General features: G+C 41.4%; 1 protein-coding gene across 1 annotated transcript; it reads right to left on the reverse strand.

The window, feature by feature from the left end:
- Positions 1-1251: 1251 nt before the first annotated feature.
- On the reverse strand, positions 1252-14420 carry gsg1l2b (gsg1-like 2b). Its single transcript, XM_071409761.1, has 5 exons — positions 13904-14420; positions 12290-12337; positions 8675-8827; positions 4769-4880; positions 1252-4469 (listed from the first exon to the last, which is right to left on the reverse strand). Exons 1-5 carry the CDS (start codon positions 14205-14207, stop codon positions 4127-4129), a joined length of 960 nt encoding a protein of 319 aa, XP_071265862.1. The 5' UTR covers positions 14208-14420; the 3' UTR covers positions 1252-4126.
- Between the last annotated feature and the right edge of the window lie 264 nt (positions 14421-14684).

Here is a 14684-nt window from a genome sequence, read left to right on the forward strand (position 1 = left end):
GTGTGTGTGTGTGTGTGTGTGTGTGTGTGTGTGTGTGTGTGTGTGTGTGTGTGTGTGTGTGTGTGTGTGTGTGTGTGTGTGTGTGTGTGTGTGTGTGTGTGTGTGTGTGTGTGTGTGTGTGTGTGTGTGTGTGTGATGTTGGGCTGAAGCTACTGACCCTGAGGCTTGGCTTCAACGCTCTTAGTTGTTGCGGAAATCGACCCACTATGCTGTTTACTTTCTGCATCTACGTCATATCGCTGAGTCTACCTTTAAACCAATATTTTGGTATCATTTGGTGTTTTCTTCAACAGAAGATTTTTGGGTCCAACGGGCTGCTGTAGGACCCGTCTCCTATTTGCATGTATTTGCACTAGTTTGAAAACATTAAATGACAATAAAACTTATTTTGAAGCAAATGTCACATTGTATCTTTGTACTTTTGTCAACACTATTGTACTGTAATAGATGCGGTGCTTGTGTGTATAAAATGAAGAGTGAGAGAGGGTGAGAGAGAGAGTGAGAGAGGAACAAATCTTCATAAAGTGTGCTGAATAGAGAGCAATAGTAATTGCGTCTTTTTGTAGGCACTAACCCCGCCATGGATCATTTGCCAAAGCCTTTGGGGAAATAAACGTGTTTCTTTTGGGGGGGGGGGGGGTTGGATAAAAGCCGAAAATAAGGTCTGTGGTAAACACAGGCTTAGCAGATCTTATATGTTTCATTCTATGAGATAATCTTCATCAGCTAAGTGAATTTGGAAGCATTTATGTAATCAAAACAAGCACATAAAGCATATAAAAGGTTTCATAATTCATTAAGGTCATGTTAATTGACTGATATCTCATAGAACAAAACATAGAAGATCTTCTAAGCCTCAGACCTTATTCAAATCGCTTTCTTTTGCCATTCATTTCCCCCATAGGAATGTTCGAACTGACCAGCGGTATCTCATTTCCGGTTTTGAGGACTACAAGCTGGTGGGACCCATTGAGCTCAGTCAGCAATAAGGCAGACCGCCATAGTGACAAAAATGAGTAACCACTGACCTGCAATGGATATTAGAGGAACTGCGCAATCTTTCGGCAATCATCAAATCGCCAACACTGTAGGGTCCTTCTCACATAATTTATCGGACCATTCCTTTGTCAATTTAACTGTACACAGTTCTGAGTTCAGAAAAATACACTCTAAAAGAAACAAATAAAAATTAATCTTTTTGGTCTGACTTCTAAGGTTATCAGTAAATTAAACAATGTAGGCTTACAGATTTAGTATAAAAAGGTATTATTTTATTTCTGTTATCAACGCTGAAACTTATTAGTACGTAACAATATAAACAATTACATTTGGCAATAAACAAGTTACTTTATTTAATGCTTCATAATTTGCCCTTATATCTTTGATATAAATGTATAATATTCTGTACATCTTAACATAGAATTCCTATAATTTAAATGAATCATTGCAGTTAATCACACACATGAAGTTACCAAAATAGCACTTTACATAAATATGTTACAAATATGACACCAACACACACTAAAAGAAGCATAACCATCTCTACCTTGAGAACAAGGAAGAACAAATTTAACATGGCAGGAAAATGTAAAATATCTTTAAAATAGTAACTTAATTCAACAGTTAAATTAAACAAATGTATTTGAATGTTAATAAATAAATAAGAAAACGTAATACACATTATATACAGAAATAAATGATCAAATGAACTTTAAGTCACTGTAAGTAAGTCATACTAACTAATAAAGTATAAATCATAATTATCTTCAATACCGTTTTGAAATACAATTATTTGATGCTGGTTTATTCAACTTCAAGTCTATAATGTGTACATTGATGGGGGATTCCTATCTGTTGCCTTCGGTATTTCACTACAATTGTCATGTACACCTTTTCATGTCCTAGAAATCATCAAAAAAGCAATACATCTATCTGCACATGGAAAGAAAGAGCAGGAAATAATAATGGCTGAGTTTTGGCTGTTTGCACATTTACGATCTACATAATGGAATCTCCTGTGTCTCATTAGAGCGAGAACAATAGGAATAGGAGTTGGCCTTTGTAACTTTGTAACAGTCTCCCACTCAGTGCTCTGCAAGCTGTTTGAAGTTGATCACAAGACAGGAGCTGGAATCAAAGGCACTCAGCATGGCCTGGGAATTCTCTCTACCCTCATCCTTTATCTATTTCTACTCTTTATCATCCCCTATGTCTCTATCCACATAATTTATATATATATATATACTGTATATATATACACAGTGCCTTCAGAAAGTATTCACACCCATTGACTTACAGCTGAATTTAAAATTATTACATTTGGATGTTTGTCACTGGTCTACACACAATACCCCATAATGTCAAAGTGGAATGATGTATTTCAACATTTTTACCAATTAATAAAAAATGAAAAGCTGAAATGTCTTGAGTCAATAAGTATTCAACTCTTTCGTTATGGCAAGCCTAAATAAGTCAGGAGTAAAAATTTGCTTAACAAGTCACATAATAAGTTGCAAGGACTCACCGCGTTTAATAATAGTGTTTATCATAATTTTTGAATGATAATTTTTGAATTGTTGAATTTTTGTATGTGTGGGGTACATCTCCGTACCCCACACATACAGTTAATTATATTTTAGGTCCCTGAGTCGAGCAGTGAATTTCAAACACAGATTCGACCACAAAGACCAGGGAGGTTTTCCAATGCCTGGCAAAGATGGTAGATGGGTAAAATTGAATATTCCTTTGAGCATGGTAAAGTTATTAATTACACTTTTGATGGTGCATCAATACAACCAGTCACTACAAATATACAGGTATCCTTCCTAACTCAGTTTCCGGAGAGGAAGGAAACCGCTCAGGGATTTCACCATGAGGCCAATGGTGACTTTAAAACAGTCACAGAGTTTAATGGCTGTGACAGGAGAAAACTTAGCATGGATCAACAACATTGTAGTTGCTCCACAATACTAACCTAATTGACAGAGTGAAAAGAAGGAAGTCTGTACAGAATACAAACATTCCAAAACATGCATCCTGTTTGCAACAAGGCACAAAAGCAATTCACTTTTTGTCCTGAATACAAAGTGCTATGTTTGTTGCAAATCCAATACAACACATTACTGAGTACAACTCTCCATATTTTCAAGCATAGTGGTGGCTGCTTCATGTTATGGGCATGCTTGTAATCGTTAAGGGCTGGGGAGTTTTTCTGTATAAAAAATAAACTGACTGGAGCTAAGCACAGGCAAAATCCTAGAGGAAAAGCTGGTTCAGTCTGCTTTCCTCCAGATACTGGGAGATTAATTCACCTTTCAGCAAGACAATAACCTAAACACAAGGCCAAATCTACACTGGAGTTGCTTACCAAGAACACAGTGAATGTTCCTGAGTGTCCGAGTTACAGTTCTGACTTAAATCTACTTGAAACTCTATGGCAAGACATGAAAATGGTTGTATAGCAATGATCAACAACCAATTTGACAGAGCTTGAAGAATTAAAAAAATAATAATTGGCACATTTTTCCCAATCCAGGTATTGAAAGCTCTTAGAGACCTACTCAGAAAGACTCACAGCTGTAATCGCTGCCAAAGGTGATCCTACAAAATAGGATCAGGGGTATAAATACTTATGTAAATGAGATATTTCTGTATTTCATTTTCAATACATTTGTAAACATTTCTTAATGCATGTTTTCACTTTGTCATTATGGGGTATTGTGTGTAGATGGTTGAAAAAAATGTATTCCGGCTGTAACACAAAAAGTCAAGGGGTATGAATACTTTCTGAAGGCACTGATGTATATATATTTATATATCTTTTTTCCTGAAATCATCCTTTATCCATCTCTCCTCTATCCATTTCTCGTCTCTGCCTTTCCATTTCTACCATTTATTACTGCATCCTCTGCTATCCATTTCTCTCATCCTCAACCGATCTCTACCTCAGCTTGGAACATCAGGGAAACTTGGAGTTGGATTTCCTCTAACATGAAGTCACAGTTGCTAATGCTATTTGGTTTGTAAATTGGGTGGCAATTCATGACGAAAGTCATTTGTTTCTATGTTTTTGTTTGTGTGTATATGCGTACTTTTGAGTGCCTTGATCAGTCCCCTAGTTCCCTCCTCAGCAGTACTCCTCTCTTTGTGGATCCGGCAGGTCATTCAGATCCAGAAACACTGAAGCATTGGACAGCTTCCTTCCATTACTGGACAAGTCCAGCAATTCCTCTGCTGTGCAGCCTGAGCTGGGTACTGAGCTGATGTACATGTCCCACACCTGTTCCACATGTCCAACTTGTCCCACCCCAACCCCTGGTCCAGAGTCCAGCTCCAGAAGCTTCTGCTTGATCTTCAGGTTCTTCTCGATGTTTCTGCGCTTGTGTTTGAACTCCAGGATGGTCTTGGTGTAGCGGTTGATGATGGTGACCGAGGAGGCCATGCAAGCTGTGAACGAGCTCCACGCCAGGCTAGAGAGAGAGAGAGAGAGAGAGAGAGAGAGAGAGAGAGAGAGAGAGAGAGAGAGAGAGAATAATAATAATAAGGAGATGAACAGACAAACTTTTACATGTCAAAGCCACATCTTTATTGGCAGGTGTGTAGAAGTGGACTGGTAGAGAGGGAGATTAAATATAAAAAAACTCAAAATGACATTTTTTCAAGTGATTTAAAGACCTTTCTCTCTGTGTGTGTGTGTGTGTGTGTGTGTGTGTGTGTGTGTGTGTGTGTGTGTGTGTGTGTGTGTGTGTGTGTGTGTGTGTGTGCTTACATGTATGACCAGCTGTAGTCCCATGTCTGAGGCTTCCAGTCCTCTGGCCCCACACTGACTGTCAGCTGGAAGGCTGTAGTGAACATCATGTGGGCCACCATGCCGAGTAGACCTGGAAAGTCAAGTAAAAAAAAACATCTCAATCACGTACATGCATTTCTTGGAGCAATGTTGTCGATTTTCAAAACAGAGTCCACAAGACACAAGAACTCTATTCATGCGTTTTCAAAATGGAGTTGCCTTCTCAAAACATAAATAAATTCATCTAAACTATATTATAACGTAAAATTGCTAATATATTCATAAAAAGGACACGACTGTCTGCAAAAAGATTAACCCAACCATACTTGTCTCTTGAGTCCAAGCAGACAAAACAGAACGTTCCAGTAGATCAATACATATTCTTTGCAGTCACTAAATCATGATGATCAAAATTGGGAGTACATCTATCCAATGGTGCAGAATTATGGGCAATTACTCTCCTTTTATGCATATTTCACCAAACAATTTAATACAGATCAAATCAAATATTATTCCTGATCAAAATAAATAAAAAGCACACTGTGTGCAGGATTCGTTCATCTGTATCACCACAATCCAAATTCATGTATGCAATACATAGGCTGGTTTCCTCAAAGTTTTGTAGACTTTTCATTGGCACACAGAAACACAATCCACAATAGAAATAAGGAAAGGTGAATACGAATGGAGGAACATAACTGAATGTACAGTATAGGTCTCAATCCACACCAAAGCAAAGCTCTAAAATGGAAGGTCACAAAATTGGAGATGACGACTTAGGAGTAACCCAAAGTTACTTCTATTCTCGGAATATCTGCATGTCTGTGATATTTAAATGAATGAAACTGATGGGGTGATTAGAATTGTGTGTAGTAGTATTTACTGATTGCCGGAAATAGTGAAGACAGCTGCACACATTTCTCTTCTGATGAAAACAATGTGTAAATATTCGGTGAACACTGTATTCACTGATGACATTTGTATTTAAAGTTTAGCAAAAGATGGTCTAAGATCGGCAAGCAAGGAAAAAAGGCAAGAATATTATCGGAAGTGATGTAAATGTATTTAAGCATTTGATCATTGCTGTTTTGCTATAGATACGTTTGAGCACAGATCCCAAAATATCTTCAACACGATTGGGAAAACTGTAAACTAGTCCAGCGCTGTAGAATAGAGCATTATAGAGAAGTGTGTGAAGTTCCATTTTTCACCACAGGGAGACAATGTTGAGCTATAATGGAACCTACCGTAAATCCTTGAGCGCTACTGGATGTGCAGACATTTCTTCCATCCCAGCACAAACACACCAGATTCAACTACACTAATCCTAGTCCTAAAGTCCTTGATGATGAGTTGATAGTTGAATCATGTGTGTTAGTGCTGGGCTGGAACAAAACCTTACTGCCCCTGTAGCAGCTCTCCTAGACGAGAGTTAGAAACCACTGGATTAGAGCACTTGGTTAAGCAGAGAAGAGTTGTGCCAGTGTATGGGATTGGCAGAAAGACCACTTAACTGGCTCGTTGGCTAATTTGGAGCCATGCTGCATACAATTGTAATTCTGCTCTCTTTCCCTCTCTCTGCCAAAACCTCCAGTCTCTTTCCCTCTCTCTGCCAAAACCTCCAGTCTCTTTCCCTCTCTGCCAATCATTGCCAATAAACGGTGGCAGGTAGCCTAACAGTTAGAGAGGCGAGCCAGCAACCAAAGGGTTGCCAGTTTGAATCCTGGGTCCGATGGGAGAAATCTGTCGGGAAATGAGCTGGCAACCACCTCTCTGCCAATCGTTATCTCTTTCTCCCAAGCACAGCTCAATCACCCAATCAAGAGATCAAAATTCTTTCCAGATATCCACCCACTCAGTCGACCCCAATGGCATGGAGAATATATCCGGGGCACAGGGCTGGAGTGATCCTTCTCCCTGGGATTACCCACTGTCTCCCTCCATGGGTCTCCAGGGAATGTGCGTCCTGGGGTCTCTCTCTCTCTCTCTCTCTGTCACTGTCTCTGGTGTATTAATTCCATGGATAGAGAACAGAAGATCATAGGTTTGAATCTCACTGACGCTGTGTCACCGTAAAAAATAAATGTGTTAGCATGATTAAAAAAGTTTACCCAAAATAGCTAGCATTGTTTTTAATAGTCATATTGAAATTTTCACTTTTGTTCTCAGAATGTTTTTTAAAAAGTTCAGGAAACTTATGCCTTTGTTCCCACAGCCAATGTGAAATCAAAAACATCTGTTCTCACAACTTCCAAGGAACCAAATGTGCTAGCTGGGAAGTGTTTACATGACTATTGCATACTAGGCCTACTGCCACAATCCATTCAATATCTAATTATTAGTGTGCATGTAAACGTACTGTGTCTTCCGTCAATCACACTTAGAACTTCCTTCAGGCAGCACCTCTACTAGTACACAACTTTATATTTCCCCCCTAAAACTAAGCTAGGCTTATTTCCCAGAGTGGTGGGTGAACCAAGCTGAAATTTTGGAGTAATTGTTCTCTTCTTGGTAATGGCAAAGTATAAAGTTAATCACCCATATGGGCTGTTTGTGCTAAGACAAAGACCTCTCTCTCCGCACTCTCCCTCCCCCTCCATACCCCCCTCTCTCTATCTCCTTTCATCCCCCCCACCCCCTCTCTCTCCCTCCATGCTCCCTCTCTCCCAGTCTAGCCTGGCCTGAAGGAGCAATAGGTCAATAACCGAAAGGTTGCTGGATCGAATCTCTGAGCTAACAAGGTCAAAATATGTTGAGGCAGACAGTTAACCCACTGTTCCCCGGGCGCCGATGATGTCGATTAAGGCAGCCCCCCGCACCTCTCTGATTCAGAGGGGTTGGGCTAAATGCGGAAGACACATTCAGTTGTACAACTGACTAGGTATCCCCCTTTCCTTCTCCATACACCCCTATTATAAAAAAAGTTTAATAATGGTTTGGTCTGGCCTCTAGCATTCTTCTGGAAATCATTACAACAAGATGCTGAGCTAGGTAAACTGTGTAAGCCTCTCTATAAACTATATCAACACATTAAAAACAGGAACAACAGTAAAACCCTTTTATTGATTACATTTGTTGTTTCTAAGCAGGACAGGATAACTCCCCTGAGATGAGACTGGTTTTTTTTTGGGCGAACAATTTAATTGTGTTTTTAAATGTCTGTTAAATCAGTGGTTGATTTGAGGTGGCTTGGTCATCCATTCCATTAACGGCGGACATAAAATAAAGAGTTTCCTGCCATTTCATTATTCACTCTTGGTCCTTTTCTGCAAACCAAATGACCGCAAATGACTTGGATGCAAGACTGAGGTTTTGATGACAGATAGGATAGCTAACATCCACTCAGACATTATCGTCTGGTTTCCCGGATCCAGATTAAGCCTACTCCTGGATTGATGAGTGTTTGAGCATAGACCAGGAGCCGGCAAACCAGCTCCATGGTTCCAGAGTCTACTCTAGACCATCACTTATCCAACAGAACACTGAAGTCTTGTGTCTGCAGAAGGCAAGTGCTCCTCTAATAACCAACATCCATCCACTAGGACCAGATCAATACTAATCCAGACAAAACTAGACCAGCCGTCTGAAAAAGACAAATGCTCCTTGGGTGGAAACAGCCTCATAGGAAGAGTAGCCCAGTCTGCAGCCCCATAGATAGCAGTGAGCTGTTTTAGCTGCCTAAAGCTGCCAGTGTGAAGACTGTGTTGATCTGCAGGGTTTCTATTGTCCCAGTCAGGAACAAAAGGTTGAGACACAAACTAACAAACTAACCATTGTTCTAACCCTAACCGAAAACAGTGAGGAGAGGAGAAAAGGGACTGACTCAATAGCAGGAGGCACATGCACGCGTGCAAACAAAAAAAAGCATGTAAAGTATGCTGTTACCTGACAGGACAGTGAATATGGCAGCGAAGGCGTTGAGTTTGAGGCCGTCGATGACGTTTCCTAAGTGACACGCCTCTATGGACATGAGGATGCCTCCGGTGGCCAGAAGGAGAATATACAGACATTCTGAAACGATACACAGCCACAGCACTCCTACAGGGAGAGAGAGAGAGAGAGAGAAGGGAGGGGTTGGGAGTGGGGGAGGGGATTGCAAGAGGGTGGGGGAGGTTAGGTGAGGGAGTTGGACAAGTGACCCCATCACCCATATCATTAACCTTCACTGTCACAGAGAAGATGCATCTGTCTCTAAGACAGACACACACGCCGCACACCACACACACACACACACACACACACACACACACACACACACACACACACACACACACACACACACACACACACACACACACACACACACACACACACACACACACACACACACACACACACACACACACACACACCACTTGACCTACACTCGCTGCCTGGGCTATGGATGGTGGGTGAATGGTCCTTGATATGGGCTATGGATGGTGGGTGAATGGTCCTTGATATGAGCTATGGATGGTGGGTGAATGGTCCTTGATATGAGCTATGGATGGTGGGTGAATGGTCCTTGATATGACCACGGAGGGTAAAACTTTACATTAAGTTGCCCCTATTACTATGTAACTACACAGTAGTAACAAAATAGTTAAACGATAGTAACATTGGTACAGTGACACAAGCCTACCAGACGAGCTAAATGCCTTCTATGCTTGCTTCGAGGCAAGCAACACTGAACCATGCATGAGAGCACCAGCTGTTCCGGACGACTGTGTGATCTGGCTCTTCATAGCCGATGTGAGTAAGATCTTTAAACAGGTTAACATTCGTAAGGCTGCGGGGCCAGACAGAATACCAGGACGCATACTCAGAGCATGTGCTGACCAGAGCATTCACTGACAATTTCAACCTATCCCTGACCTGGTCCGTAATACCAACTTGTTTCAAGCAGACCACCCTGCCCAAGAACGCCAATCAACACCATCATCCCAGACACCTTGGATTTACTCCAATTCGCATACTGCCCCAACAAATGCACAGATGACACAATCTCTATTGCACTCTACACTGCCATCACACACCTGGACTAAAGGAATACCTATGTAAGAATTCTGTTCATTGACTACAGCTCAGCATTCAACACCATAGTCCCCTCCAAGCTCAAGACCCTGGGACTGAACACCTCCCTCTGCAACTGGATCCTGCACTTCCTGACGGGCTGCCTAGGCGGTAGTATGGCAACAACACATACGCCACGCTGACCACCAACACGGGTGCCGCTCAGGGGTGTGTGTTTAGTCCCCTCCTGTACTCCCTGTTCACCCACGACTGCATGGCCGTGCATAACTCCAATACCATTATTTAGTTGACGACACGACGGTGGTAGGACTGATCACCGACAACAATGAGGCAACCTATAGGGAGGAGGTCATAGCCCTGGCAGTGTGGTGCCAGGACAACAACCTCTCCCTCAACGTCAGCAAGACAAAGGAGCTGATCGTGAACTACAGGAAACAAAGGGGCGACCACACCCCCATCCACACCGATGGGGCTGTAGTGGAGCGGATCTAGAACGTCAAGTTACTCGTTGTCCACATCACTAAGGAATTAACATGGTCCACACACACCCACACAGTTGTGAAGAGGGCACGACAGCGCCTCTTCCACCCCAGAAGCTCCCGAGCTCCCTGCCATCCAGGACCTCCTTACCAGGCAGTGTCAGAGGAAGGCCCAAAAAATTGTCAAAGATTCCAGCCACCCAAGTCATAGACTGTTTTCTCTGCTACTTCACAGCAAGCGGTGACAGTGCATCAAGTATGGAACAAACAGGACCCTGAACAGCTACCCCCAAGCCATGAGACTGCTATACAAGACTGCTAAATAGGTCATCAAAATGTTTTATCATTTAAATCTGCATTGTTGGAAAAAGATCCGTAAGTGAAAAGGTCCCGTATGTAAGCATTTCACGGTTAGTCTACACCTGTTGTTTATGAAGCATGACAAATAACATTGAATTTGATTGATTTGAGCAATACCTATGTAACTACTATGCTGTTACTATGCTGTTACTACAGTTATATTACTGTGTAGTCATATACTAATAAGGGGCAACTTATAATAAATCCATGTTATTACTAACCAATTACAGTGTAATTACATAGATTATAACACTGTTAGCTACTTTGCTATAAGACCTGTAGAATGTTAAGTGCTGCCAACCACAGTTGCAATTTTTAAGTTAAAAGTAGGCCTAGAACTCGGTTAATAATTTAATTTATTCTTCTCTCTTAGTGATCGAGCAATCATTTTTACTTGTTCCGACCAAATTCTTTAATGGTATTGGTATTTATTAGGATCCCCATCAGCCACTGCAAAAGCAGCAGCTACTCTTCCTGGGGTCGTCATGGGATTTCAATGATTAATCAAAGGTGTTCATTTAAATTTCACGGCAGGATCAAGATGCATATTAAAAAGATGAAGGTAGTCTGTGATTTATGCAAATGAATCTCACATATGTGTCTCTTTCACATTTCGTTTTTTTTGTTCGTCTAGCTGAGAGTATCCCTTTAGCTATTTCAATAACTTCAATTTCCTAACCAACATATCCCCCATCACAAAAGCACACAGAAAGGTATGGACTTATTGGATGAAATCAAATCATAAAACCAACAAGGGCCCTAAGTCATAATAATGCCCATTTTGGGCACAGAGGCAGTGACATAGGACTCAATTGAGTTCACAATTGGACATGTTTAATCACATCTCTCAGATTGAACAGTTAAATAGAACAGGTGAAGTTACAACCAAACCACAATCAGTTTCGGGTGTCTGTCATTCTCATTCTTTCATTCTGTCAGTGTCACAGGAAGATTTAATTCCAGCCAGTGCGTGTGTCTGGTCTTGTCCTGTTAGGAAGCTATTCAACAGTCTTTCATGTGGTACTGAATTAGGCACTGACAGGTTGTATGTTTGTGTGTGTTTGTGTGTAGTGAATTAGTGTGCCAACACGGAGGAGGTGAAAAGAATGAAGGATGGATGTCTGATTGACAGAGTGAGACGCTATCTATTCATCCTCTCTCTTTCTATCCATCCTCTTTGAAGACCTATAGAAGTCCAAACTCTGCTGGATTTGAATGAGTGACTACAGCATGGATAACACACCAGATGATACTGATCAACTGCTTCTCGGGACCTAGATTAGCAGAATCAGGTGTGTTAATGCTGGGCAGGAACAAAAGCCTGCAATCACAGTAGCTCCCCAGGACAACGCAGTGTTTCTACTCTTCTTAAATGCTGTTAGGTTTGCACTTTTCAATTGACACATCCAAATAATCCTTCAGGATAACTTCAATCTCAGTTGAGCCCTGCATGTGAACCTACTCCATGATTATTAAGGGACTGGGTGCAATTTTCACCTTTTGAGCTGCTCTTGTAATTCCTGATATAAGAGATGACTGGAATCTTGATCAAAATAAAACATCCATTTAGCCATTCACAGATGCATAGCAAATTGTGTTAATAACACATCAATTACAATGTAATAACACGTTACTACACAAAACCTACCTCTTTCATGTGAGGGTGTGACATAAATGAAACTTCTGCAGATTTCACCTGAAATAGAATATCCCACAAAATCAAAAACAATACAGTCAAACACTCAGTCATCATATTTCTAAGGTGGCTAAACCCGTGCAGTCTTTTGCACCATCCCTGTTGAAACACACCTGATTCTACTACTCTGCAGGACGTTTTTCGGGTGTGAAAAAGCCTGCATTCGTAGCAGACCCAGCAGCTCTTCGAGACGAGTGTTGGCCACCCCAGTGACACAAGATTTACACCAAACATATTGAATTTCCGTCTATTTCTCACACTGTCGTGCAGACTATTTTATGGCATAATTACGAGACGGTAAAAATCAGTAGGCTATTTTATCCATTCTGTTCAGAATTTATCAGTATTTCTGCCATAATGTCACTGTCTGTCACTACAGACACCCTGGTTCGATTTGAGGCAACACAACTGGCCGTGATTGGGAGTCCTATAAGTCGGCGCACAATTGGCCCAGCGTCGTCCGGGTTTGGCCGGTGTAGGCCGTCATTGTAAATACGATTTTGTTCTTAACTGACTTGCCTAGTAAAGGTTAAATAACTTTTTAAAAATCCGATGACCGGTCAGCAACAGCTATCCGTTCTAAAATAGGTATATTGTTCGGTCTATTGTTACAACTGTCGATGCAATTTCTCACGCTTGACATTCTTGCTCTCGTTGAATGTAATCTTTCACTTAGGCTATCCAATATTTTTGAAGGAACGGGTAATTTCAGAGGACACTGTAGATTTATCAATAGCTCCAAATACCCTTCACATGCAATGCACGCAACTATGTCACAGTGTCGGACATCAATTAACGAAGCTGCGATTGTTTAATTATTATTATTTTCTTAATGAATGATATATAGGCCTAACCATTGATTCTTGAAAAAATATAATTTAAACATGCCTCATGAGTTTAGTTCAACTGTCGTACCCCATCAGAACCCAAATTATAAACAGATTTTGTTTGTAATTTAAATGTAAACAAACATCCTCGAAACATGTTGTTGATATCATGGATATCATGAAGCCCTTACTTCCATAGCTCTGTCTATGAATTTGAGAGTGGTTAAATTTCCCCAACCCCATCCCTCAGCTATTTAACAAAACGTTATTATTGTTTGAATTTCAGATTTCAACTATATTAAAGTAAACAGTAACATGAAAAACATATAACATAATACAGCTCACATAACAACTATGGACATTTAATTTCTCCTGAAAGACAATAACAAATACATAGGCATAGCCTACACATTTGCATAGTCCATGATTCTGAGAACCCAATTATAACTTTCCATTTAAAAACTAGTCTACTTCCTTCATGTCTATACATGCGTGCAGGCGCGTCACATCGCGGTGTGCGAAAAAGTTATATTCTCTTAGCTTCTCTTACCTGGTTCAAGACAACTGGGAACTTGGGGAAAAAACAAGATCCAACTGGAATTTTTTTTTTTGACCGGTCATCCAACTCGGAATTCCAAGTTGGAAACTCCGTCCGGAAGTGAAGATCACTGACGTTATGATTTCACCTTGTTTTTTCCCTGAGTTTCCAGTTGTCGTGAAAGCACCATCTCTCTCTTACCTGTCATATTGACGTTCTCCTCGCACGAAAACCAGATCCCGGTGTGGAACTTCCTCATAATGTACTTGTCCTCGCCGGACTCCCAGATGTACTGGACCAGTCTGCTGTCGTTAATGTTCGAGCTGTTGAACCTGATACAGAACGACTGTTTCGTGGTGACCGGTCCGGTACAGAAAGGTTTTGCAACTTTCCGTGTCCCCTCGCACCAGTAGCTGGTAGTCAACGCAGACACGGCTAGAATCAGCGCGAGGAAGTTCAAGGTAAGAGCCAGGGATACCCTCCGCTGCCGATCTATCCCTCCCATAATGGCAAACGGGAATGGGAGACGCACTTAACCCCAACGTTCAACACAATATTTGGCGACTTCTCCTCAGATCCTCCTCCAGTTATCCGGCTTTCCGATAATATATCCGCGGGCAATTACAGCTGCGCGAGACTCCTGCATGTGGAGCCAATCCTCAGATATGCTCTTTTGAGAGTCTGATACTCTCACGTTGTAGCTACCCCTCCTCCCCCTCCTTTCTAGTGTATCTCTCTCTGTCTCTCCTCCTCTGTTGAAGGGGAAAGGTTGCCAGCTCCTACCTGTCTGTCTGTATCCTAGTTGAGTCAGTCTGTGCAGTCAACCACACACACACACACACACACACACACACACACACACACACACACACACACACACACACACACACACACACACACACACACACACACACACACACACACACACACACACACACACACACACACGAGAGGACATTCAAGGAGTGTAATGTAGTTTACA

This window comes from Salvelinus alpinus, chromosome 7 (genome assembly GCF_045679555.1).
Source record: "Salvelinus alpinus chromosome 7, SLU_Salpinus.1, whole genome shotgun sequence".
In the NCBI taxonomy this organism is placed as follows: domain Eukaryota; kingdom Metazoa; phylum Chordata; class Actinopteri; order Salmoniformes; family Salmonidae; genus Salvelinus; species Salvelinus alpinus.

What these genes read in the sequence shown, in the direction of transcription:
- gsg1l2b (XM_071409761.1), bottom strand. Translation starts at nt 14,207, where the DNA reads ATGGGAGGGATAGATCGGCAGCGGAGGGTATCCCTGGCTCTTACCTTG. An exon ending in CACACCCTCACATGAAAGAG is followed by an intron (nt 8,828 to 12,289) that starts GTAGGTTTTGTG and finishes CTCTCCCTGTAG; the next exon opens with GAGTGCTGTGGCTGTGTATC. An exon ending in GACTACAGCTGGTCATACAT is followed by an intron (nt 4,470 to 4,768) that starts GTAAGCACACAC and finishes CTCTCTCTCTAG; the next exon opens with CCTGGCGTGGAGCTCGTTCA.